Here is a 27,759-nt window from a genome sequence, read left to right as displayed (position 1 = left end):
ATTTAGACATCGCTATCAGTGGTATAGGTGTTTTTGAAATTGATTAAATGGATAGGTTGGGAATCGTGTAACTGAGTGTGTGAAGTGATCAGTAATGTAGCATTAACCACTTTGCAATCCCATTCTTGGCCACAGGTCAATGTGACTGATACTGGGACACAGAAGCCAAAATGTGGAGGACACAATCCTGCCTGTTATGCTGGGATTGCGCCCGATGGCACCCTCTAGCACTGAGCCGTCTAAAGAATTAGGTCAGTGGCACATAATTTATGTGGAGCCGTGGGTGCCCATGTCGTAATGAGTGCATTTCCAGACCCTACCTGTCCCAGGTGTTGAGAAAATAGAGTTCCTGCCAACCCATTTAGTTTTAAGGAAGTTGCCAGGCAGGTCTGCCACTCCCTTTCAGGCTGATTTGGTTTGCTTCTCATTAAACAATGCCTTGCCAAACATAATATGCTTGTTCAAATATTCTGTCCAGCAAGAATAAGCTCACCTTCCTCAATATTCTCTCTTCGTTAAGATACCCGAGACTTGCAGCATCCTGGTAACTTTTTGGTGCACCATTGCAGCAATAAAATTTTCCTTATGTTATCAATGCATGCAGTGCTCTGCATAGTGTCAAACCATAGTGTCAAACCAGTGTCTTTCACAGGAACATCACTTCTTTTTCCTGCCCCTGTCCCAATATAACCCAGAATCACATTGTATGTTTACTGCTATCTGGAAATATATAGAGAGCAACCTTGTACATAAATCTCAACTATCAATGATTTTCCTTCTAAATTCAGTGGTCAGGATATACTCCAAAATTGTTACATTGTCCATTCAGTTTCATTTTTATCAGCATTTCAATTGTGTTTTTGGACACAACAGAATCTGAGCACCGAGGAGCATCGCTCATACAGAAGTGATGCAACTTTAGTCTGATTACAAGTAGAGTGCTTACTGATTCAATTATACACAACTGCAATTACCTTGTGGACTATCAGTTCATGAATGCCATCTGGCAATGTTCTGCCATCTTCTTGCATCAGTGGAACAAAGGAGAATCCAAAAAGCTTTTTTTCGCCTTTTTCCTTTGCTAGGAACAAAACCGGAGTTAATAAGAGCTATTGTGAAGGTCTGCAATCTAAAGGCCAGGTAGCGGGCAAAAAAAAAAACTAAATTAGAATTGCATCTTAACTTTCAGGTGTATTTCGAGAATAGTAAAAAATTAAGGTCTTATGGTCTAACCGTTCGGAGAGGCTTTAGGTTCTCAAATTGGTTTTAAAACACTTCAGCATTCTTTCCTTTCCTCAAGGCTGGTACTGATGTTTAAATTGGCACCTAGCTTTTGATCCATTTTGTTATTCCCCAGGATTTAGATATGGGGGGTGATTCTTGGGCCACCTTGTGCCCAGCGCACATCTTGCTAACTCATTTAAATCTCATTGGCAAAATTAAAGTTGAATGCAGCGGCCTCCAGGCATTCACCCCTCCACGCCCTTTTTGCATGTCCATTTCAATGATCTGTCAGATGAAGGTAAAAGTCTTCACTCTGTAGCCTTCAAACCGTTGTTGTCTCTCCCAGCATGTCAAGTTCAAAGATCTGTTAGATGAGGGTGAAAGTCTTCCCTTTGATATGTTGGAAAACTTTGAAGTTCTTTTATCACATTCAATTTCATTCCCCTTTAACTTTCTCAACCTCTGGGCTTGCTGAGGAGCTTAAAAGCTTGGAATTGCATTGTTTACATTCAATTCACGGCTCATTACCATTTACAAGCCTCCTGATTGACAGCTCCAGGCTATTTCAAAGGAAGGCTAAACTTGGTTGGTTTTTAGAGCTTTTCACGGTCCAGTAACTCTTCTTTGAGCAGGTGTTGTTTATAACTGCAGTTTTTTCATTGAGGCTGAACTGAACTGCTTCCTAGAAAGACCAGATATTGGTTCTAACCTGTTTTTTTCTGCTGGTGTTTCCTCAGTTCTGAAGTCTCTCCGAGAAAGACCAGGTGCTCGGTCTGATGCAGCCCCCAACATGGGGCCGAGTGATCTCACAGGCATGATCATTGTCCTGCTGTCAGCAATGTTTTAATTGCAACCAACAAGCAACCTCGGAAAGCTGTGCAAAGCTAACAGATTCACAGATAATCCCCAGATAATTCACACGGTCGAGGGACCACAACAAGAGGACGCAGAATCGTAAAAGCATCGTCACCATCCACCCAGAGAATGAACTTTGGCTGGCGACCCAACAGCTGATGTCACCTACAAAACTGAGACAACATCAAATTCCCAGTGAAAGGACGCTCGGGTACAAAGACGAAAGGATATGAGTGATCCAGTTTGTCGTCCACAACCAAGATGTTCCTTTGTAAGCTGAAAGGTCTTAACCTCCCGCAGAAAATTAACAAAATGAACCAGCAAAGGGCCTGATTACAAATTGATAAAGGAGTTCCCGAAACGCTTCACCGGATTGGGGTGACTGAAGACCAAATGCAGGATTATACGGAGGGGAGAAGCTAAACCCATGTGCCTGTTCACATCACAGAAAATGATACAAGAGCAGCGACATCTGGGAAAGATGACAAAAATGGGAAGTCAGCTCCCCCATCACTCAGTGAACCTACTGGTATTGCGGGATTGTCTTGGTAACAAAGGCTAACAGGTCCCTTTGTTTCAGTGTCAACTTAACACAGCTCAGCAAAGTTCTGGAGAGAGACAAGTCCACCCAATGACCTCGGTGGACAACAGCCTGACTAATTGTAGCTCAAAGTGAACAATGGCTTTTAGCAAGTTCCACTGCTTGAAAAGTCCAGATCGCTGAACACCCTTTGGCAGATTCTGCCTCACCCGCTTACGGTTTGGAATCACCCCAACACCGGACAGCTTTCCGCGCATGTTGGTGTCCATTTTGCAAGGCCCAGAGGGTGTCATCTGACATATGGGTGAGGTTTAGGTCCATGGCACAACAGTGGCAGGACATGACAAAAGGTTCACAATGGTCCTCGAACACTAGCAGGAAGCAGGGCTGACCCTGAATGAGAAATACAAATTATCCAAGACCTCCATTAGGTTCTTAGGACACATCATTACCGACAAATCTATCAGGGTAGAACCAACAGAACAGAAAAGCTTTCAGTGGGTTCCCAACACTATCCTGAGAGGTTCCTGGGTATGGTGACAGCAGTTTGCAAAGGTTTTACTCAATCTGGGACAATTTGCAGAACCCCTTAGAACCATAGAAATAAAGCAGCACAGAAGAGGTCCATGCTGGTCCAAAGACACCCAGGTGACCTTTCCAATCCCATATTCATGCACATGGCCCACGGCTCGGCAGCTTACAGCACTTATGGTGCAGATGCAGGCGTTTATTAAAAGGAGTTTTGGGTCTCTGCCTCCACCACCAACTCAAGGGCGAATTCCAGACACCCACCACCCTCTGCTTAAAAAGCTTCTCCTCATGTCCCCGCTCATCCTTCTGCCACTTAGCTTGAATCTATGACGCCTGGTTTTTGAACTCTCTGCGAAGGGAAACAGGTCCCTCCTGTCTACTCTATCCCTACCCCTCACACATTATCAGCCTACAGGTCGATAATAGAAACATAAGCCACTGGGGTCTTGCTGCTGAATAAGGAGCGACAAAGATGCTCCCCCAGAATCCAGATATTCTGTCCCTATCTCATGAGGTTTGTGTACAAGTTGGTGTACATTCAGGGAGAAAAAAAACACGAACAATGACGGACACACTTCCCAAGGCCAAAGTGAACCGTCAAACAAAACAGGATGGCAAACTGATCGAGGAGCTGGAATCGTACTCCCAATTGATGAGGAGGCAGGTGCCGGGTACCACAGGAAAATTCCAGCCAATTCAACAGGAACAAACACGAGATAAGGAGTGTGCCTGCGTCTGCCATGACGATCAACAGGGGTGGCCACAGCACAGAGTGAGTGGCAGTAACATGAAGACTTGGTTTATTAACAGCAGAAGCTGATATACAAAGAGATGCTGATCATTCAGCTTGAGATACATCAAAGAAAACACTAGGGACACGTGGACAATATCAAATGCAGGGCGGCACAGGCTTTTCAAGGGCAGTTTATGACATGAAAACAAACTGCCAGGTATGCATGCTACATAAGCAAGGCCAAAGGAAGCTCCTTTCTCCCCACACAGTTACCAGCCAGCAGGAGTGGTTGGCATTGATTTGTTTATCTTCAATGGCAGATCCTTCCTCATTGTGGTGGTTTACTTGTTCCGATGAATTGAGGCGAATCGTCGAGTCTGAACCGACCCTCCGAAAGAGCACTCCATCCAGGTCCACTCCTCCCACCCCACCCCATAGCCTAACCTGCACATCCCTGGACACGAAGGGGCAATTTAGCATGGCCAATCCACCTCACCTGTACATCTTTGGACTGTGGGAGGGAACCCATGCAGACACAGGGGAGAATATGCAAACTCCACACAGACAATCACCGAAGGCTGGAACTGAACCAGGGTCCCTGGTGCTGCGAGGTAGCAGTGCTAACTGCTCTGCCACCATGCAGCAGGTCGTAGAAATAATATAAGCAAGTCTCGTAAACAGGAACGCACTGGAAATATGTTGGATAAGAACTTGGGAGAGGTATAGTTAAAGGGCCTGGAATAGAAAGGGTTAACGTGGGGCTGGGTATAGTACCACCCACACTGTGATGGAAAGGAACACATGACCTAAATGCACTGATGATCTATATGTATGTATAAATAAACTGCCAATCATCTTGTTTCCACTTGGTAGGGAGAGGAGCATCACCTATTTGTGATCTAAGCTATTGCCAGCTGCACGATTAGCTTAAGGTCTGATATTCTTTATGAAATCAGCACATTCCAGATCATGGGATGAAGCCCTAATTTAAATTTGGAGTGTTGAAAAAAAAAAAAGAGGTATTCCGAAAATAGAATTTGAATATCTCTACCAAGTGCCAACCAGATTGCCCCTCCTCCTCCCGAAAACGCCATGTAAATGTGATGTGGAATCATCGCCACGCAGGCAGGGAATTCAATCCAGTCATTACCCATTTTTTTTTTTAATTCAGAAGAAAATCCATGGCAACGCAACAGGGAAAGAGGTGCACGTAAATTTAGCATTAAAAAAAAAAATCACCTACGTTTTTGCCCACAATTTACCAACGGTAAACATTTATCCTTCGCCAGCCTTAATGATGAAGAGATTTCTAGGAATGCAGAGCCCACATGAGCAAGCGACATTTTGTCTGCTGCTTTTCATTTCAAAAGGAGTGGAGTAACCTGAAAACAGTTTACACTGCTAAATCTTTTCTTTTGAGAAGTAACCCAAAATAACCCAATTGGCTCAGCATGCTTCAAATGACGAGCTCCTCATTTATGCGGGGCATTTTTTGTTTTTACATTTATCCCTGTTTTTGAGTCTGGTCAAACTCTGGTTTCTGTCGAAGCACTGTGTTAAAAAATTCAGCTCAAACCATTAATCCATTAACAGATATAGAAAATAATCTTCTATTAAATATTACTCTCTTCCACGTTTTAGTAATTACACTGCAATGTTTTGGCAATAACTGGAATAACAGCCAGAAGCTGTGATTTTGCTATACATCTGAGAGATGGGGTAAAAATAGACATGGGCAGAGATCTATAAAATCATAACTCAGTTTCAAATTAATCCTCAGTCGGCTGTCTACATCACATCTGACAAGCTTTCTTAAAATTTTAGACTTGCAGTTCAGACAGGATTGTAGAATCCAGCTATTCATACAGAGCTTTCAGTGCGTACGTCAATGATGTAATAATGATGCTTACTGGAACAGTGCCTGAATTCCAGGCGGACATGTGCACCCCTAAATTTATCCACAGGAATAGGAAGCTTCAGCAGCTCAGCCCATCTGGGACTATTGTTGTGATAAAGCACAAAGGAGTGATGTTCGCTCACTGGAGTTTCTCCAGATCCCAGTGAAATGCAGTCCTGCAAGAGGAAGGGAAACAGCGAAGGTCAAGCAATTATGCTGCTTCTATATTTTTGCACTAATCAGAACACAATCTAATAAACTGCAGGAGAGTTCAGAGTATAAAACAGACGTAATGATAGGAAAGCGATTGCAGACAGCATCTGATCTGACAGACATGAAACGCATATTCTCCTGATACTTTACTTAAATAGAAAAATTCTTCAAATTTTATCAGTGTCTATTTGTGGTTAACCTTTTTACATGAGAGAATTTTGCAACAGAGATCACATCGATCAAAAATGAACAAATGAAATAGAGGACAAGTTCAGAAACATACATTATTAAAAATATATCAGAGTGGGAACAAAAGCTTGCGAGAACTTGACCTCCATTATGGGTTTAATATAGAGTAATAAGTCTGAATTAGTCAATGGTTCAACAGCAAGGGAACACCCATCAAACGGCGATCATAATGTGATCGAATTTGATAGCTTGAGAGATAATTTTGAGGGGCTCGAGAGAGTCATGAATCAAGACATATTATTTAGACAAGGCTGCCATTGTAGGAATGAGGTAGGAATTGACAACAATTGAACAGACTTTCAATAATGCATTTGGTAGGATACAAGATCTGTCCATTCTGGAGGATCAGAGCTCTGGCTGTGAAATTAAGCAACCTCGGTTAGCAACGCAAGTGTGGAAAAAAACTAAAGGGTAAGGATTATAGGAAGGCAAAGGACAGTGGAGCTCCACATGGACTGAGAGAAATATAAAGAACAGCAAAGGCATCCAAAGAATGCAGCAAGAGCTGTGGGGAGGAAATATAAGAAAAGCTTGTGCAGAATAGGAAAGACAACATTAAAGGCTTTCACAAATATATTATAATAAAGAGGATCTAGAATCATAACAGTGAAGGAGGCCATTCAGCCCATCAAGTCTGCACCGACCCTCTCAAAAGGGCATCCAACCAAGGCCCATGCCCCCAACCTATCTCTGTATCCCAGGAGCCCCACCTTCTCTTTTTGGACACCACCGGGCAATTTAGCATGGCCAATCCACCTAACCTGCTCATCTTCGGACTGGAAGGAAACCGAATCACCTGGAGGAAACCTATGTAAACATGAGGAGAATGTGCAAACTCCACAAAGACAGTCACCCAAGGCCGGAATTGAACCCGGGTTCCTGGCGCTGTGAGGCAGCAGTGCTAACCACTGTGCCACCCCATAGGATGTTGAAGACTAATGTGGGTCCTTTAATCACAGATGTAGACGATGGTGCAATTGGGAATGAGGAAATTACTAAATAGCTACTTTGTATCGGTCTTCTCAAAAGAGGACGAGGATAAAATACAAGGAAAACTAAATCCAGGTGAAAATCGGGTTCAACAGAAGTAAAAACATGGAGAAACGCATTAAGTATAGACAAATTGCCAGGTTCTAATGATTTCCACCCCAAGGTATTAAAAGTAGGAGAGGAAATTGAATGAAATGAAATGAAATGAAAATTGCTTATTGTCACAAGTAGGCTTCAATGAAGTCACTGTGAAAAGCCCCTAGTCGCCACATTCCGGCGCCTGTTCGGGGAGGCTGTTACGGGAATTGAACCGTGCTGCTGGCCTGTTTTCAAAGCCAGCGATTTAGCCCTGTGCTAAACAGCCCCATCACGATCTTTCAAGACTGTCTTGGTTCAGGGATTGAATCCCTGGTTTGGAAAACTGTCAATGGCACCCCATTACTTAAACATAAGTGATTGCCTCACGGCGCCGAGGTCCCAGGTTCGATCCCGGCCCTGGGTCCGTGTGAAGTTTGTACATTCTCCCCATGTTTGCATGGGATTCGCCCCCACATCCCAAAGATGTTTAAGTGAATGGGCTAGGGTCTGGTAGATGGAATACAAGGTTGGCAAATGTGAGGTTATCCATTTTGGTAGGAATAGCAACAAAAGGGATTATTATTTGAATGATAAAATATTAAAACATGCTGCTGTGCAGAGGGACCCGAGTGCCATAGTGCATGAGTTGTAAAAAGGTAGTTTACAGGTGATTAAGAAAGCAAATGGAGTTTTGTCCTTCATTGCTAGAGGGATGGAGTTTAAGACTTGGGAGGTTATGCTGCAATTGTATACGGTTTAGTGAGGCCACACCTGGAGTTTGTGTGTAGTTTTGGTCTCCTTACCTGAGAAAGGACGTACTGGCGGTGGAGGTTGTGCAGAGAGAGAGAGGAGATTCACTAGGTTAATCCCAGAGCTGAAGGGGTTGGATTACAAGGAGAGGTTGAGTAGACTGGGACTGTACTCGTTGGAATTTAGAAGGATGAGGGGGAATCTTATAGAAACATATAAAATTATGAAGGGAATAGATAGGATTGATGCGGGGAGGTTGTTTCCACTGGTGGGTGAAAGCAGAACTAGGGGGCATAGCCTCAAAATGAGGGGAAGTAGATTTAGGACTGAGTTTAGGAGGAACTTCTTCACCCAAAGGGTTGTGAATCCATGGAATTCACTGCCCAGTTGAGGCTCCTTCGTTGAATGTTTTCAAGATAAATATAGATAGAATTTTGAAGAGTAAAGGAATAAAGGGTTATGGTGTTCGGGCGAGAAAGTGGAGCTGAGTCCACAAAAGATCAGCCCGATCTCATTGAATGGCGGAGCAGGCTCGAAGGGCCATATGGCCTACTCCTGCTCCTAGTTCTTATGTGCAGAGTAGGTGGATTGGCCATGCTAAATTGCCCCTTAATTGGAAAAAATGAATTGGGTACTCTAAATTTAACAAAAAAGGTAGGTGAGAGAAATGATCGAGGAAATCATAGGCTTATTAGTCTGACATCAGTTGTGGGCAGTTAGTAGAATCTATCATTATGGACTAAGTGACTAAGCATGTGGGAAAATATGAGTTGATCAGAAAGGGCAAGCCATGTCCAACGATCATCGCTGAGTTTTATTTCAAGGAGGTGGGTATTGTGCTGAGAATTGTCGATGGATTTCATTTATATGGATTTTCAAAAGGCATTTAACAAGGTTTCACAAAAGTGACTGTTATGAAATGTGAGGACATGGTTTTGGAAGCAACCAATTGTCTTAGGTAGAGAACTAGTTACGAGGTAGGAGACAGAGTGAAAGTAATGGGCGTCTACCAATTGGCAGGATGTGACTCATGCTGTCCAAGGATTAGTGCTGGAGCCGCAACTTTTCACTGCAATTATAAAATACTCGGATGTAGGAAATAGGGAGCTGTATATCCAGGTGTGTTGACAATACGAAGTTAGGTGGCACAGTAAAAAGCATAAATGGGTAGAAAAAGTTGCAACGTTTAGGTGTTCAATTAGCAAAATGAACTTTAGGCCCGAAAAAGTTGGATCAGAGCATTTTCTAAATGGTGAAAAGCTAGGAACTGTGGATGGGCAGAGAGATCTAGGGTGCCCAGGGTCATAGGTTACTAAACATTCATGGACATCTCCAAAATATAATGTGAAAGGCGAGTGGAATGTTGGCTTTTATCTCCAGAGGGCTGGTATACAAAGCTTACAAAGTTATGTCACAATGCAGAGCTCTGGTTAGAAAATTGGGTCACTGTAACGACATTCAATCTGAGGCACCAGATTTCAGGAAGGCCTTGATGGAAATGTAGCCTAGATTCACCAGAATGATGCTAGAACTAAAAAAAATGGTTGAATTGTGGGGATAGGTTGCATAGACAAGGCTTTTAATTCCTTAAGGAAGATTAAGGGTAGTTCTAATTTAGAGAATTATTATTAACGGATTTGACACAATGGAGAGAAACTACTTCCATGGGTGGGAAGACCTTGGGGGCATAACTTTAAAGCGATGAGACAGGCCATTCAGGAGTGACGTTAGAAATGACATTCCCACAAACCACTGTTGAGCCAGGCTGACAGAAAATTTCCAAAGTGAGAAAGATCAATTGTTGTTCGACAAGTTTGCTAAGGGTAATGGAATCAAGGTGGGTAGCTGGAGTTATGGTACAGTCATGACTAATTGAATGACTGAAGAGACTCAAGGGACTGAATGACCTACTACTGCTTCACGTTCTTATCTTTTTCTTCCTTCCAGCAATGGGAGGCACCAGGATTCTACTGTTCGACATGGCAAGCAGGAAGCCATTGTGTAGGAAATTGTGGGCACGGTATACAGTGGTGCCAATATACTAGTCAGCCTCGACACACGTTTCCTCCCCAAAGCACAAGCTGTTAAGGCAGTATTTTCCTGGTCATATTTTGCACTGTTCTAAACGATGGAGATGAAAAAAAATGCAACAAAAGAAAAACATTTTATTTACCTTTAGAACCTGCCCCTCGCTATCTAAAACATACATGGTAACATCCACATTCCTGGCCACACTCTTGCCTCCTTTCTCGTATTCCCCTTTCTCCAGCGTCACATACAAATCATTTCTGATGTCGCCTGGGTGAAGAAGACAAAGTATGCAAAAATTAAGAGATACATTTTATTAAGTATTGGACATTCCATTATCTAAAACCATACAGGTTTACAGAGAAGATGGAGGGAGATCATTCCATGTTGTCGCGGAGCAATCCAAACCAGTTCACAGAACTGTGTTCCCCCAATGCCGTGTACCTCTGTCAGCTTCAAATGTTTATCCAATTTTCCCAGAACTAAAGTCATCCTCTTGATCTCACCATTCCACATGTGAAAGCATTTCATGCTACAATGGTTGTATGCAGAAATTTCTCCTAAACTCTCCCCACGATCAGGTTTGAATTGATGTTCCTGTATCAGTGCTTCCTCTCGGAAACAGTATTTCGTTGCTCATTCCCATCAAAACTCAACCACTATCAAATCTGCTTTTAGTCTCCCGTGATTCAGTGAAAATAGTCCCAATATTTGACGGCTCTCTTCGAACCTGCAAATTCCCATCTTTAGCACAATCCTATTTTAAAAATTAAATTTACGGGATGTGGTGTCGCTGGTTAGGCCAGCATTTATTGTCCATCCCTAGTTGCCCTTCAGAAGGTGGTGGCGAGTTGCTTCTTGAACCGCTGCAGTCCCAGAGGTGCAGGTACACCCACAGTGCTGTTAGCGAGGGAGTTCTAAAATTTTGCCCCAGCGACAGTGAAGGAATGCCGATATATTTCCAAGTGGGGGTGGTGAGAAACCTTCAGGTAAAGTGGTTCCCAGGTATCTGCTGCTCTTGTTATTCTAAGTGGTAATGGCTGTGGGTTTGGAAGGTGCTGTCCAAGGAACCTTGGCGAGTTCCTGCAGTGCATCTTGGAGATGGTACACACGGCTGCCACTGTTTGTCGGTGGTGGAAAGTTTCAATGTTTATGGAAGGCGTAGCAACTAGCGGGTGGTTTGGCCTGGATGATGTAGAGCTCCTTGAGTGTTGGAGCTGCACTCATCCAGGCAAGGGGAGAGTATTCCATTATACTCCTGACTCTGCCTTGTAGATGGTGGACAGGCTTTTGGGGGGGGGGGGGGGGGGGGGGGGGGGGGGGGTCAGGAGGCAAGTTACTCGCCGTAGTATTCCTAGCCTTTGACCTGCTCTGAAACCACGGTATTAATCTAGCTAATCCAGTTCAGTTTCTGATCAATGGTAACCTCCAGAGTGTTGATTGTGGGGGATTCAGTTATGGTAATGCCATTGAATGTCATGGGGAGATGGTTAGATTCTTTCACCTGTAGCATTCAGCTCTTTTGTCCATGTTCGAACCAAGGCTGTAATGAGGTCAGGAGCTGAGTGACCCTGGCAGAACCCAAACTGAGCATCCATGAGCAGGTTATTGCTGTGCAAGTGCCATTTGATAGCAATGTTGACGATTCCTTCCTTCACTTTGCTGATGATGAAGAGTAGACCTATAGGGTGGTAATTGGCTGGGTTGGATTTGTCCTGTTTCTTGTGTACAGGACTCACCTGGGCAATTTTCCACATTGCTGAGTAGATACCAGTGTTGTAGCCATACTGGAACAGCTTGGCTAGGGGTGCAGCAAGTTCAGGAGCACAAGTCTTCAGTACTATTGCTGGAATATTGCCAGAGCCCACAGCATTTGCAGTATCAGTGCCTTCAGCCGTTTCTTGATATCAAGTGGAATGAATCGTATTGGCTGAAGACGGACATCTGTGATTCTGGGGACCTCCGGAGGAGACCGAGATGGATCATCCACTCGGCACTTCTGGCTGAAGATTGTTGCGAGTGCCTCAGCCTAGTCTTTTGCACACATGTGCTGGGCTCTTCCATCATTGAGGAGGATGGGGGGATGCCACCGTTGGACTGGGGTGGGCACAGTAAGAAGTGTTACAACACCCGGTTAAAGTCCAACAGGTTTGTGTCGAGTTACTAGGTTTTGGAGCGCAGCTCCTTCCTCAGGTGAATGAAGGGGTGGGTTCCAGAAACACATATATGGACAAAGTCAATGATGCAAGACGATACTTTGAATGCGAGTCTTTGCAGGTAATTAAGTCTCTACAGGCATTGAGGATGGGGTTATTTGTACTGCCTCCTCCCCCCAGTGAGTTGTTTAATTGTCCACCACCATCACGGCTGGATGTGGCAAGACTGCAGAGCTTAGGTCTGATGAGTTTGTGGTGGACTCTCTTTGCTCGGTCTATTACTTGCTGCTTATGCTGTTTGGCACACAAGGAGTCCTGTGTTGGAGCTTCACCAGGTTGGCACCTCATTGCTGAACGCTCTCAAAGGCTTCAATGTACTTTCTGTAACGGTGTGTCCAACACTGCATGCAATATTTTAACTGCGACAAAATTAATATCATGTATCAATTCTTAATCACTACTTCGTCCTTGTACTCTATACTTATACTAATAAAATCCCAATTTCCCCATTGGCCTTTTACTTGCATTTGATTCCCTGGGTCTCTATCCCCATCTGCACCCTTCAGTGTCTTTTCATTAACAGCATCACATCACTTATTTACTTCCCCGTAATTCTGAGAATTAAATAATGGAATGCTTCTTCCCTGTTGGACCAAAACCAGGCCAACGTGAGCAATCCCCCTTGTATTCTGAAAAGCAATCCCGACTTTGACTTTCGCGTTCCTCACTTGACAATTTTCTATTCGGATTCACTTGACTGCAATCAGGAGCGAGATCCCTGCTGATTTATCACACTCCCAAACTTGGGGCGTGCTGACGTGCACTGCAGCAGCATTGGTGCAGTCTCCAATGAAATCATTTACTCGGTACAAAGCCTGCTCTCCCTATATCAAAGATTTGGTTTATTTACCCATTAAGCTTTGAATGAACGAGTCTTCTCTGACTATTTAATTTAATCCTCTTTGTTACAATGCAAAAAGTATAAGGATATCATTACCAAAGGGAGAAGTAGATTCAATGCACTCCCACACACAAAGCGTATCTCAATTCTGTATTCATGTAAAACCACCCACGCAGTTGTTGTGATAACGAGAGCTCGCTGCCCTCTACTGGTGAAATTTGTTATCTCATGATGAACGAATGAATGAATAAACATCCTGTTTGCAACATGTTATCTTCAGGTCAGTTTTGAGTTCCAAGATCTGTTCAAAATCTACCCCATTAAACTCGGGGGGGCAGGTCTCACAACATGGTGGCGGATACCCTCAATGTGAAGACAGCATTCCACGAACGGCCGAGGATCTCATTAGAATTTTGGTAAGCGCACACCGTCAAAGTTCGGCTGCACATCTTAAAAGATCGATTGAAGAGGCCTTGACCCTCATTCGTTTCGTCTGAGAATGCACGAATAAGAAGTCGAGGCGCATGGAGCCACAATTAAAGGCATTGAGGAGGCATTAACAAACCACAGTGATCGGATCACCTCTCTAGAGGCCAATCTTACTTGGGTGGTCGAATGTAATAAGTATTTGAAGTTTAAATTGAGTGACCTACAAAATACAGGAGGCAGAACATTTGCATTGTGGGATTGGCAAAGGGGGAGGAAGACCGCACCCCTACTGAATATGTTTCGGGCATGTTTTGCAAGATGGTGGATGAGGGTGCGTTCACATACCCCGCAGAATTAGACCAGACCCACAGCTGCCTGCGACCAAAGTCTCGATCTAGCGATTCACCTTGTGCGGTTATTGGACGATTTTGTAGCTTCAAGGAAAAGGAACAGGTCCTTCGCTGGTCTAGGGAGCAGAGAGATATCAAATGGGAGGGCCACTCCATCATGCTGTATCAAGATCTGAGTGCGGGCCTGGCAAAACAAAGAGCTGCCTTCAAAGGAGTGAAAGGCATCTTGTATAGAAATGGAGTCAGATTCAGATTGGATGGTTTTTTGATGTGCCGGAAGATGCAGACTCCTTCGTTTGAAAGCTCAAATTGTGCACGGTTTAATCTACTTTATGGCCTTGTGAACGGGCAATTCATATTTTATGTTTCTTCATGTTTGGGGTTTGGATGTGCTCCCAACACCTTGGTTAAATTTGAGTCTTCGCTGATACTCTTTCTTTTTCTGTTGATCATCAATTTATTGTTCTCTTTCTCTGTTCATCGTGGTTGTTGGGCATGATAATTGAACACTAATGTGGCGTTGTAAACTAGGTATGGTTTTACTTTCCAGTTGGGAGTGAGTCTTTTCCGGTGAACCCCCCCCCCCCCCCCCCCCGGCCCAGTAGAAGAGCTTACTCAGTTTAGCTCAGGCATTGTCAAACTCGGGGGCGCGACCCGCAGCTGGGTCGCAGGCGGGTGTCGGGAGGGTCGCGGAGCTGTCTGTCGCAGCGCTCCCGATCGCGCAAATCTGCGTGCAACAGCCAGCTGTTAATAATGCCGGCTGCAAGCGTCCTTCAAAACGGCCGCACACATGTAAAAAAAATGCGGCCGCACTGCGCATGCGTGCCAGATCATCGGGGCGCATGCGCAAAGCTATGCGCATGCGCACCGATGATCTGGCACGCATGAGCAGTGCGGACACTTTTTTATTTTTTTTAAACGGTTGCAGCTTTTTGTTTTACAAGTCGGGGGGGTTTTATTCATTTATCTTATTCATTTAATTTTATTTTAGTCATTCATTTTTTTTTACAAGTTCGGGGGGGTTTATTTGATTAAATTTTACCGGAGCAAAATGCAGAACTTTGGACAGATGAAGACATCATACTTTGTACCAACCACCTCTTCGTATATTCTGTTTTTGACCCTTCATTTAAATCTTGGAAGACAGATGGGACTTGAGCATTTTGGGGTCTGATTTGCCAGCTCTAGGGAGCTGGCTGACAAATTTCAGTTGCCCAATTCCAGCGTCTTACATTATTTTCAGATTTGTGACTTTTCCCACAAGGTTTTTCCTTCAGCCCCACCCTCCTCCTTGTTGAAGGAGGTTATAGCCTTAGATCAACCTGGCGAGGATCTATCTCACCTATATGGTTATATTCTCTCCTCGGATCCCGTCCCATTGGATGGGGTGAGGGCAAGATGGGAGAGGGAGCTGGGCCCTGTGCTTACTGATAGGTCTGGGAGTGGGGCCCGCTTCAGGATCAACTCCAAGTCCTCTTGTGCCCGGCTGAGTTTAATCCAATTCAAAGTGTTACACGTGACACACTTTTTGTTTTTAAATTAAGGGGCAATTTAGCATGACCAATCCACCTGCCCTGCACAAATTTTGGGTTGTGGGGGTGAAACCCACACAAACACGGGGAGAATGTGCAAACTCCATACGGACAGTGACTACACGTGTCACACTTAATCAGGGCAAAAAAATAAGTGTGTTTTTCCCAAACAAGGGGGTCCAGCGTGATCGTTGTTCGCTTGCCCCAGCTAACCACACACATGTTTTGGTCCTGTCCCAAACTTGCCAGGTTCTGGGTTTCCTTCTTCAACACTATGTCGGAGATTCTTCGGGTGGTTCTCGAGCCACGTCCAGTGGTAGCCATATTTGGGGTCTCGGACTCACTGGCGGTTTCACTCTGGGGGGGTGGGGGGGATGTTGTCGCCTTTGCCTCATTGGGAGCCCAGAGGTGAATATTACTTAGCCCAGTTCTTCTGCCTAGTTGGGTGATTTAATGGCATTCCCGCACTAAAAATTTTAATACACCATCAGGAGGTCGGTGGGGGAAGTTATAGAACATAGAACGCGATGTTGTGCCGAACTAAGATCAAATCAACCTACTCCCAATCATTCTAGTGCACTCCATATGCCTAGCCAATAACCGCTTGAAAATTCCTAAAGTGTCTGACTCCACTATCATAGCTGGGAGTGCGTTCCACGCCCCAACCACTCTCTGAATAAAGAACCTACCTCTGACATCCCTCCTATAACTTCCACCATGAACCTTATAGTTATGCCCCCTTGTAACAGCTACATCCACCCGAGGAAAAAGTCGCTGAACATCCACTCGATGAGAGGGATAGATAGTCTTATACACCTCAATTAAGTTATACCTCAGAAGGTAACCTTTTATTTCCTTTTTAAGGATCACTGACACCGTCAGCTGTTAGGGGGTTTAGTTATAGTGCTTAGGTTTTTAATTTGTAATTTTTATTGGGCATTTGTTTGTAACTTGAACTTTGTGCCCTCCCTTCCCCCCTCCTTCTAACAGATCTATTGTTATTATATAAAAGTTCAACCAACATACTTAAAAAAATATATGTTTCACTGGAGCTTCTGCAGTAAAATTCAATGTTTGGCTCTCTATGGGTTGGAAACATGACACAGATGGAGAAGCAATTACTTCCTTTAAGGAAAATTAGGTCGCCAGTAGATAGTTTTTACGCTAGAATTTTCGAATTAACATTAGCTGAGAGAAATCATTTCGGTTAAACTTAGCTATCTGACAAAATAAAAACATTAAAGTGGTCATTCGGGAAACAGAGTTGGTGATAAAATTGGGCGACATACTTTGGTGCACGCCTGAATGGTTCCTGGAGATTAAGTCAGAAGAAGGCTGAACACAAAATTTACATTTACAGTGCAGAAGGAGGCCATTCGGCCCATCGAGTCTGCACCGGCTCTTGGAAAGAGCACTCTACCCAAGGTCAACACCATAACCCAGTAACCCCACCCAACACTAAGGGCAATTTATCATGGCCAATCCACCTAAACTGCACATCTTTGGACTGTGGGACGAAACTGGAGCACCCGGAGGAAACCCACGTACACACGGGGAGGATGTGCAGACTCCGCACATAGTGACCCAAGCCGGAATCGAACCTGGGGCCCTGGAGCTGTGAAGCAATTGTGCTAACCACAATGCTACCATGCTGCCCACTTAAAGGCCTGAAATGGAATTCTGTCACTGCTGTCATACGCAAGGCAAGAAGTCATTTTTGAGCAAACCAGAAATTAAACTCTTCCCAGACCCTCAGGTTATCCCAATAGGTTTTACTAACAATAGATTACTTTGTGAAGTGCAATGCAGTCACTGTCATGCACGCAGCAACCAATCAGCACAGAACAAGTTAAGATCCCACAAATGAAAGGAACAGTAAATCTACCTTCGGAGATGTGGGCGGAGGGCAACATTTTAGTGAGAAAACTGGGTTGAACCTTCATGCTCTTCAATTACTGATAAGGGATCTTTCATTTTCACCAAGTAAAACCTAGATTTACTTTCTCATGCGGGCTACAGCATTTCCAGCAATGTTGAATTCCCTCAGTAGTCCACTGTTGCCTGGCTGACATATTCAACAGCAGCCTGCATTTATATCAACTTAAATATCGAAAGTTTGCCGAGGCACTTCACGATGCACTCGAGGAAAAATAGACAATGAGCCGTTGAAGACGACATTAGGAGGGATGGCAAAATGCTCGTCAAGAGAGTGGAATACAAGGAACAAATGGAAATGGGGAAAAGTGTGCAGGTTTGAAGGAGTGCGGAATTTGGGAAAAGAGAGCAGATGGTTGCAAAGTGGGAGAACTTTAGAGGTATTCATAGCATTTACAGTGCAGGAGGAGACCATTCGGCCCATCGAGTCTGCACCAGCCCTTGGAAAGAGCACCCCACTTAATTCCACACCTCCAACCGATCCCAGTAATCCCACCTAGGAGGAGACAAGATCATGAAAGGACTTAAACATGAGAACGGTAACCAAAACCTGCATTCAGGCAATGCTTTTAACATAGTGAAACGTGCCAAAGAGCTTCCTGCGAGTGTTACCAATTAAAGATTTAATGCTGAGCCACGTAAGGAGATATTAATACAGTTGGTCAAAGTTAGAGTGGCAGCGAGGTATAAGAATAAAGGCAGCTACAAGTCATATAGCCTTTTGAACCTGTGCTGCCATTCAGTTAGGTCATGGCTTTGCCATCAATTCTACTTTCCAGCCCAACTCCCAAATTCCTCGATATGCCGAGACTCCAAAAATCTCTCCATTTCAGCCTTGAATATAATAAGCACCAGCTCAGCAATCTTAAATGATTGACCTGTTATCCTGAGACTATGCCACGTAGTTCTACATGTACCAGTCATAAAATAACTTCTGAGATCCACTCTGTCAAGACCCAAAGGATCTTTTAAGTGTCAGTGCGATCACTGCAGACAACATAAGCCCAATGCACTCAATATCTCAGCACGGGGCAACCCTCTCATACCAGAATCATTCGGATGAAGTATCGGGGTTTGTTTTAATAAAAAGTATCTAAACTCATGGATATAGATTTACAAAATTCCTCATCAGATAGTATGGTTGTGTCAAATCTCCATGGATGCTGACCATCAGCATTGGACTTAAGAGCTAGGTCAAGGGAGTGGGGCGAGTGGTCAGATCCAACTACGGTAGAGTATGTGGCAGCTTTAACTGTCATGAAAGGACTTAAACATGAGAACGGGAACCAAAACCTGCATTCAGGCTTTGGGGAGAAGAATTCTGCCCAAACAATTATACAGTCGATGTGTGAGTTAGCATGGTGAATATGGCAGGAGGATAAGTCCCTTGTGACCAGGTGGAGAATCCGGTCATGGGAGTATCACTTTAAGAAATGTTTTTGGCTTATCACATGGCTTCAGTGATGTCATTGTATGGGTGGAGCTGGGCTGTGGCTCTGAGAGTTTGTTTTACTTTCGCTTTAGTTTGGACTGGTTTTGAACTGTACCGGTTGAAAGAAGTGTCGCTCTATCTTCATTTTAAAAGCTGTTTCCACACTGCTTGGTAACCTAAAAGCGACAATTGCTTTCTGGAAGGAATTAAAATCTGCTGTTTCAAAAGGGGAACAGACTGTCACTAACACGTCTTAAACCAGTGAGAGGGCTGTGTGCTGAGCCACACCTTTGAAAAGGGGTTTCTGGTTTAACTTGGATTTTGTTATTGAATTGGAACAGTTAAGGGGGAAATCATTAAGGGTTATACATAGATTATCGTAGCTATGTGGGGTCTTTATGTTTGTAGCTGATAAAAATTCTTACGGTGTGTGTTTATACAAATGTTAACTAAATTCGTAGAATAAAGTTTGTTTTTTTAATTGAAAGCGCCTAAGAAGTCCGTTGAATATCACCACTTGTGCTCATCTTAGCCAAATTCAACATAAAGGTTGGAAGTCAGGTGGATTCCATGATATACTTTGGAGTTGTTAAACCCTGGCCCACAACAAAATACACAACCCGTTTTAGTCAAAGGGGGAAAAGAACCTTGGAAATGCTGGAGGATGAACGTCTGTGGACTTGAGCAATCCAGCTTTAGATCTATAACACAGTTTAAATCCCCTCTGAAAATTAGATAGTGGGTGTCTAGATTAGGAAGGGAAGGTAGAAGTGTATTTTTGTATCATCTCAGTTAGACGCATCCATGTTCACCAGAACTACAGAGGTTTGGAAAAAGTGTGTCACTAACTATTGTATAACGTCCACCTTTTGTTAATCAAAACTGCCGCCCCCTTCGCTCTGCTGTTAAAGCTGGAATTAAACACCTGGCCAACCTATGCTTTATATCAGGGTTGTGACCTGCGGGTGGGTCATGCGGGGAAGTTGGGAGGGTCGCGGAGCGATCGGTCGTAGGAGAAGCACCCAACGGCCGCGAATAGCTTTTGAAAATGCTGGCCGCAGCCGGCTCTCAATAATGCCCCCTCAATCCCAAATCCAGCAGTGCGCAGGCCTGGAGCCCAGCGGGATAGACCGCCCCCTTCTGATGTCAGCATGCTCTCTCAGGACCAATTTTATTTTTAAAAACGATGGAGCCTTCCCTCCAGAAGCGGCGACAGAGTGCAGGTCATGTGGCCGACACGTTTACTGACGTCACGCGCCCTGTATGTCTGTGCATTGGGCACAAAATCACAGAGGAGAGATTCCTCCATTTTGCATCTGCCAGCAAGCAAGGCCACAGGACTAAGAAGAATTGAAAATGGATTGTTTTGTAATAAGGAAACGAGGGCCAGAGACACAGGCCAGGATTTCACAGCTAAATTTGCTGGAGAGATGCGCTCAGGAGAATCCACAGCAGGACAAGGAAGTACTGGTATGAGCTTCAGGGCCTCAATGAACAGCCCATTAAGAAGCTGAAATCAGGAATAAAGCAGTATAAAGATGATTTCTTGAGGTATGGCTTTATCAATTGTGCTAATGTAAATCAGGATGCAAAACCCATGTGTGTTACATACAGGGAAGGTACGGCAAATGAGACGTTTCAAAATTTGAAAGAATTTGTATGAAAAATTCATTTTCGGGTCAGATCGCAGAGTCAGTTATTAACTTAGAGCTAACTCCAAACTAAAAGGCTACGCTGCTGTAGCTTACTTGTAATACCACATTCAAAACACGCCAAAAGCCCTTAAGACTGTCAGCATTCTGGTGCAGTATCTCGCAGGAGTATCCAGTGGAGAGTAAAACACGCATTTTGTTGATTTTGGCATTTACGATGACTTACATGCGAGGTTGGATTTTTTTATTTCATAAGGGAACTGGCTGAAGCCTGCACCCAATATGAGCATTGCCCTCTGCTCCTTTGAACTGGACTCAAGTGAAATCTTGAGGACAAAGTAGGCTGCCCTTTCACATTAAAAAGTTAAGTGAACATGGCGTGTGTCACGAAGGTCAGCCAATGTGGGTCGCAAAGTTCGGCCAGCGTGGGTTCCAGGAAAAAAGCTTGATAAACACTGCTTTACGTAATCTGGTGTGATCTTTAACGTGAAGCTGCGTTTCTTGAAGAAATGAAACATCAATGTTGAGGCCTTTGAAATGTGAAAACACTTGGGAATGTTTTACTGGGCCATTTAATCCCCGAACATTCCATGTGACTAATCTGATCGAGAGCCCTGTACCACTATGGCTGCTTGAGCTCGTCATACGTATCTGAAGACTTTATAAAATAATCTGTAAATCGAATGGAAAATAAAGCTAAGGTAAGAGGATCCATTACATAATGAAAATGCCAATACAACAAGGGCTTTGATCGCTGTCAACGCAGGAAATCCCTCCCATCCCACTCTAACCCCAGATCAATCATCACATTCCCAAACACAAGTACAAAAATCAAAGTGTGATAATAAACCGTTAACTAAATAAAACTATGAATCAAATCCCAAGCTCGCCATTGGAAACAAGACGAGCAGTAGGTGATGTTGGAGGGAAAATTCTGTGTTTTACAATGTATACCGAATGTGTTTTACAAAAAATACCAAATTCATAACCATGTTGCAAAGTTATATCTGACCCTGCTCGCAGTGCCATATTGTTGGGTGAAAATATTCACAAGCAGACCTTTAAATGAGTAAAGAAGCAGTTTATTATATCAGAGCTCTGGGAGAAATGCCTTTACGTTGTGAAACAGAATTTTCCCTCCAACAAACTAAGAAGCCAGCAATAACAGGAAGAGGCCTCTAGTTTATGAACTAATAACCATTTTTGGCATGGACTGAGATAAGGGAGAAGTGACTAGTTGCATGCAATGAATTGTGAGGCGAATAAACATGATTGTCTGTATGTAAATGTGATTACAAACTAATTCCGCTTTTTGAATCTGTATATTAACCCCATGTGAACCCTAGCTCAAGCGAGAAAGTGCGATGATTAAGACTGCGGAGTCCAAGGCCTTTCTCCCAGACCTCTGATATAATAAACTGCTTCTTTACTCATTTAAAGGTCAACTTGTGAATATTTTCACCCAATAATGACATCTGTTGACTAACCAACCTTGTTAATGGTCATATCCTAACAAATGAGCTATGTTATATGATATGCCATTGGAAAGGTGCTTGTTCTAACCGCATAGTAAGAGCTCTAGTGTAAACAAACATTCAAACGTGACCTTAAATTTTGAATGTATTAAGTGGCATTTACAGGTATTCAAAAACATGATAACCAAAAATAAAATCATTTGGTAAGCCCTTCAAGTAGTGTGTGCCGCTGAAGAAGAGTCTACCACATCTAGTGTGTCAAAAAAGTGATCTTCTCCATTGGGATGAATCATGCCGAAGCTAATTCCTGACTTGTACAGTGCGGACTTGATGTTGTTGAATGCTGCATGCCTCGTCCCTGGTCTACATTCATGTCTTGGCAGATCGTGATTGAGTGGCCCAGGTAAGTAACATCGCAGTGCTCCTTTGCCCACCGTAAAACACGCTCCTCGTCTTTGTAGCGATGGAACTGGATTGCAATGACTCTTGGGAGGGGGAGGTGTCACAGGACAATGTTTCAGCTGAAGGGTACGGTGGGCTTGGTCTAGTTTTTCCTTCCACTTTTTTGAATAACTCCGATGTAAACTGTATTGGGGCTCGGTCTTCAGTCCCTTCTGGTATACCAGCAATGTACAGATTTTGTCACCTTGACCAGTTTCCCAGGTCATTGACTTTACCCCGCAACAACACGCTCTCCTTAATCTCTGCAGCCAGCGTGGACTCTGTGTCCTGACCCTGTTGCTGTGGTCTAAAAGGGCCGCCTTGATGTTGGTAAGAGTGCTGGTGAGAGAGTGAACATCTCAAAGAATGGTGTCAAGGGAGGACCTAATAGGATCCAATGATTCTTCCAATTAATTTTTCAGCTCCAGAACCAAACTTTGTCGAGCCCAATGACCAGAATTTCACTCAGTTTTGATTGTTAGGAGTGTGAGTGAGTTGGCCGTCATCTTAGCTATAACCATTTCGGCAGGAGTATCTTTATCATTAGATATTTTCCAGCCTGTGTTTTAAAATCTTGGACATAGTTTTTAAAAACTGTTTTGTTCCCAGAGTGTTTAAATTAATTTTCGCGGTGGCAAATAACAATATAGTGGTGCATTAAGAACTTTAAAAGGATCATCAGGAAAAATTCCATGTGGGCTTCCTCTATATCGCGCAACCAGAAGTTACTGTTGTGACGTAGGGAAACATGGCAGCCAAATTGCACACAGCAAGGATCCACAAACTTCAATCAAATAATGATTAGATGATGTTTTATTTATTTTTTTTAATATAAATTTAGAGCACCGAATTATTTTTTTCGAAGGGGCAATTTAGTGTGGCCAATCCACTTACCCTGCACATATTTTTAGGTTGTGGGGCTGAGACCCACGCAGACACGGGGAGAATGTGCAAGCTCCACACAGACAGTGACCCGGGGCCGGGATCAATCCCGGGTACTCAGTGCCATGAGGCAGCAGTGCTAACCACTGCGCCACCGTACCACCCGATGATCTATACTTTAAATGGACATTGGTCGAGGGCTAAATAATGACCAGATCACCAAGGAAAATGCCCTGCCCTTCTTTGAATCGTGCCATGGATCTTGAGCACCCACTTGAGGGGGAAGATCTGAAGGATATGATATCTAACAGTGCAGCATTCGCTCAGTGCTGCACTGGAGTCTTAATTTTTTTAATTTACAGGATGTGAGTGTTGCTGGCTAGTTCAACATTCATTGCCCATCCCGGAGTAGGCGGCGATGATGAGGTGCCTATTTGAACCGCTGCCGTCCCTGCGGTATAGGTACACCCATAATGCTGTTAGGGAGGGTGTTCGAGGATTTTGAACCAGCGACAATAAGGAGCGATGATATATTTCCAGGTCAGGATGGTGAGTGACGTGGGAGGGGAACTTCCAGGTGAAGGAGTTCCCATGTGTCTGCTGACCGTATCCTTCTCGATGGTAGCGGTCGTGGGTTTGGAAGGTGCTGCTTTAGGAGCATGGGCGAGTTCCTGCAGTGCATCTGGAGGTGGTACACAGGGCTGCCACTGTTTGTCGGGGGTGGAGGGAGTGAATGTTTGTGGAAGGTGTGCCAATCGAACAAGCTGCTCGGTCCTGAATGGTATCAAGCTTTTCAAGTGAAGCTGCACTCATCCAGGCAAGTGGAGAGTATTCTATCACACTCCTGACCTGTTGCTTGCGTGAAGTCTCTTCAGGAGTGGGTCCTGAAAGCACAATCTTCCAACTGTCACCGAATATCCTGAGTGTATACATATATATATATATATATATATAATAATGTAAGTATTTCAAAATCTTGAAGCCAACTAGTAATAATAAAAAGGTAATACTTCAAGTAAAAAAATTTCAAATTCTGTATTGATTTTTTTGTCATGTTTTGTATAGCATGAAATTCTCCAGAGCAAATAAATATATTTTTCTTTATTCGTTCATGGGATGTGGACGTCGCTGGCTGGGGCATCATCTATTGCCCATCCCAGAGGGCATATAAGAGTCAACCACGTTGCTGTGGGTCTGGAGTCACATGTAGGCCAGACCAGGTTAGCATGACAGATTTCCTTCCCTAAAGGACATTAGTGAACCAGATGTTTTTTTTGTGACAATTGACGATGGTTTCAGTCATCTTTAGACTTTGAATTCCAGATTTTTATTGAATTCAAATTCCATCACCTGCCCTGGTGGGATTCGAACCCTGGTCCCCAGAGCATTCCCTTGGGTCTATGGATTACTAGTCCAGTGACAACACCAGTACACCACTGTCCTGCTTTAAAACGCAGCTAAATTACCTCCAAGATCTTGTGATATCCACAAGCCGACTTGCGGAGACAGAAAATGAAATGGAAAACTTCCTGGGACTGCTTCAGCGTTATTGTTTTCAAAACCCACCTGGCATTATAATATCAGAGAAGCCCAATTTTCTGCTGATCGCCACACCTCTCGTGAACAATACCGGGTACTCTCTCCGGATCTGATCAATATCTCCATGCAACAGCTGCAGTGCAACCGACAGACCTTTAACAAAGAACAGACACAGAACATGTTGACATTTTATCGAAATTGGCTCACTCCTCGAAAAGAAAATCTTCTGCAATTAAACAGGAGTTCAGTTGGAAAAGAAACCCAGAACTTCATGGTTGCACTGTGGTCTTTGTGGACAACAAATCATCCCAACAGGATTATTCCTCAGTTAAGATTACTTTGTAATGGAACTAAGGAGTGGTACATCTAAAAGCTGCACTTCGATCAAGTGCTTATCGCTTTTTGTTAAGACATGCACTGTGCAACGATACTGGTCGCTTAGAGTTTAAAGCAATGTTTCCATTAATTTCCATATAACAAACTCTGCACAGCAGACCTTTGATTTACAAGTCACAAATGGCCCATGGGTCTTAATTTGGAAATGCTAGAGTTAAGGCTTATTGTTGGGGCAGACAGAAGTATACACAAGTCGGCTTACTTTAACACTGCAATGAAGTTACTGTGAAAATCCCCTGGTCGCCACACTACGGCGCCTGTTCGGGTACACGGAGGGAGAATTCAGAATGTCCAATTCACCTAACAAGTAAGTCTTTCGGGACTTGTGGGAGGAAACCGGAGCACCCGGAGGAAACCCACGCTGACACAGGGAGAACATGCAGACTCCGCACAGACAGTGACCCAAGTGGGAATTGAACCGGGACCCTGGCCCTCTGAAGCAACAGTGCTAATCATTGTGCTACCGTGTCACCCATGTCATGCTGTAAATCCACAAAGAACAGATAATACTGACAAAGGGCACTACCCTCAATGTGTCATTTGCCCCAGGTGAGCACAAAGTTCACCCAAAAACTCGAAGTACGTGCAAGAAAATTAAAATGGTAAATCACGTTTTTCCAATAATTTCCACTTCACATTTGGAATGAAAAACATGGCACTCTGGATATGACCGTAAGCCCTTACTATATTGAAAATGCCCTTCAGAAATTCTGTAATCAGTGCTCATTAAGTCGAGCGATTTTGTTGACAGTGTCCACATAACATTCCACTAAATCAAAAGATGGTTTCAAGCTATAAGATAACGGCAAAAAAATTAAGTCATACATTGAAAGATTCAGTAGGAAACTAGTGCTTGCGGTACTGCAATAGCTAGTAGGGATCAAAACGTATATTATACCTCCGTGAGATGCAACAACTCCCAATGCAAAAAGGTGAAACACAGTTTTAAAACTAATGCGATGCAGGTTCCAACACTCCAGGTTATAATTCTGCATATTTGTCACCTGTAAATATTCGGGTACCTATTCCACAAATGCAGAACATGCCATTAGATAAGATTTTGTCAAACTGGGCTGGCACACATTTTGGTACAACAGTTGATGCCCGGTACAGTCTAAAACATATAGCTAAATGGGAATTACATGAGGGTTCAGAATACTTAAGATTGATTATTACAGCACAGATCCAAGCATTGCATACTGATCTAGGAATGGACTCATGTCGGCACCAATGTTACACACACAAGGAGCAAGTGGTACAAATCTGATATTACCGCACGCTAATCAGAAATTATGTTCGCATCAAGACAGTTTTCAACTCAGAATTATGAAGTCTTCTGCTTTCAAACAACTCCAAGTGCAAGATTTTTATTTTAAGCCTCAAAAATAAGCGCAAAAGTTTGGTAAATCATTCTGCTGCTTCACCCTTTATTTACACTGAATTGCACTTTGCAGCATCTCTGTAAATCTATTTAAACTTTAATCAAATGCACAGATTTATTGCTGAGAAGCCCTTTAGTGTTTGCCTAGCTGATCAGAACTGTGAACTATAATTAAATGGAACACTCTGTTACTGAAGGAAGAAAGAGGCAGCAAAACTCCTCACCATGTGGATCTAAGTTGCCAATGCTAAGTTCTCCAGCCAAAGAGCAGACACGTACATTTGTGCAAAATGCAGGAGAGAGAAATAATGTGTGCAAACTACCACAATTCTTTCTGGAACGTGGTGTCCATTAATTTCACCACACTGGGTCTTGCAAGGTGAGCAGTTTATCACTTAAAAGGAAATCTGCCATTTTACCCATTGGAAATGTGACTGCAATCGGAGATTTGTCATGCAATTATTCAATTGGGGGGGGGGGGGGGGGGGGAATCATCATTTGGATCTTCAACCAAGGCTGAGGTATTATTAGTCACGTAATTCCTAATTTATAAACTGGGCATTTTCATTGGAATTCCATTATTGAGCTAGCTGGAGAAGTGGCTGGTGAGATTAGCCTTTAGAACATAAGAACATAAGAACTAGGAGCAGGAGCAGTTTATCCAGTTTTATGCAAGCGCCCTCGATGTACTGCCACTGTATCAGAGGTAAGCAATGTTAACGCAGGTGTGCTGTTTTCCAGAAGCTCCTCTCCAGGTAATCTCCACTATAACTAACAACATGGTCAGTGGCGGTCAAAATCACCACAACTCTAAACTTATATCAAAGGAGCTTTACAAGCTGCCATCAAGCTGCAATTCCTGGGAAGTTTAGAAATATATCCAGGAGGTAAACAATTTCACCATTTTCCCTGGGACAACAGAATGAAAGACATTTTCGGTTCCCCTGGGTGGCAGGATTCCCCAAAAGTAAAGATGCCGCAGATTGCACACACCTGACCCGACAATCTTCACAATGCAAGAGGAATTCCACTCCACAACAATACAGTGGACACTGTGGAAAACAGCAGAGCACAGATTAACATTGTGGTCATGCAGCCACCTGCATCACACTGTCGGCATTTTTGAAGCAGAACTCAAGAAGCTAGGTGAGAACTGGAGAAAGAATCTA

General features: G+C 43.6%; 1 protein-coding gene across 6 annotated transcripts in view; it reads right to left on the bottom strand.

The window, feature by feature from the left end:
- LOC140396552 (dedicator of cytokinesis protein 4-like) overlaps positions 1–27,759 on the bottom strand; it is a 458,932-nt gene that overhangs the window by 196,053 nt on the left and 235,120 nt on the right. For all 6 annotated transcript variants that reach the window (XM_072485296.1, XM_072485300.1, XM_072485297.1 and 3 more), the window contains exons 13-16: positions 24,841–24,966; positions 10,235–10,359; positions 5,795–5,957; positions 975–1,081 (exon numbers count right to left, since the gene is read on the bottom strand). In XM_072485296.1, coding sequence (XP_072341397.1) covers positions 975–1,081; positions 5,795–5,957; positions 10,235–10,359; positions 24,841–24,966 — 521 coding nt within the window. The remainder of the gene's footprint in view (positions 1–974; positions 1,082–5,794; positions 5,958–10,234; positions 10,360–24,840; positions 24,967–27,759) is intronic.

The sequence above is a fragment of the Scyliorhinus torazame genome, chromosome 19 (assembly GCF_047496885.1).
Source record: "Scyliorhinus torazame isolate Kashiwa2021f chromosome 19, sScyTor2.1, whole genome shotgun sequence".
Classification (NCBI taxonomy): Eukaryota; Metazoa; Chordata; class Chondrichthyes; order Carcharhiniformes; family Scyliorhinidae; genus Scyliorhinus; species Scyliorhinus torazame.
This window is presented reverse-complemented; position numbering and strand designations above follow the sequence as displayed.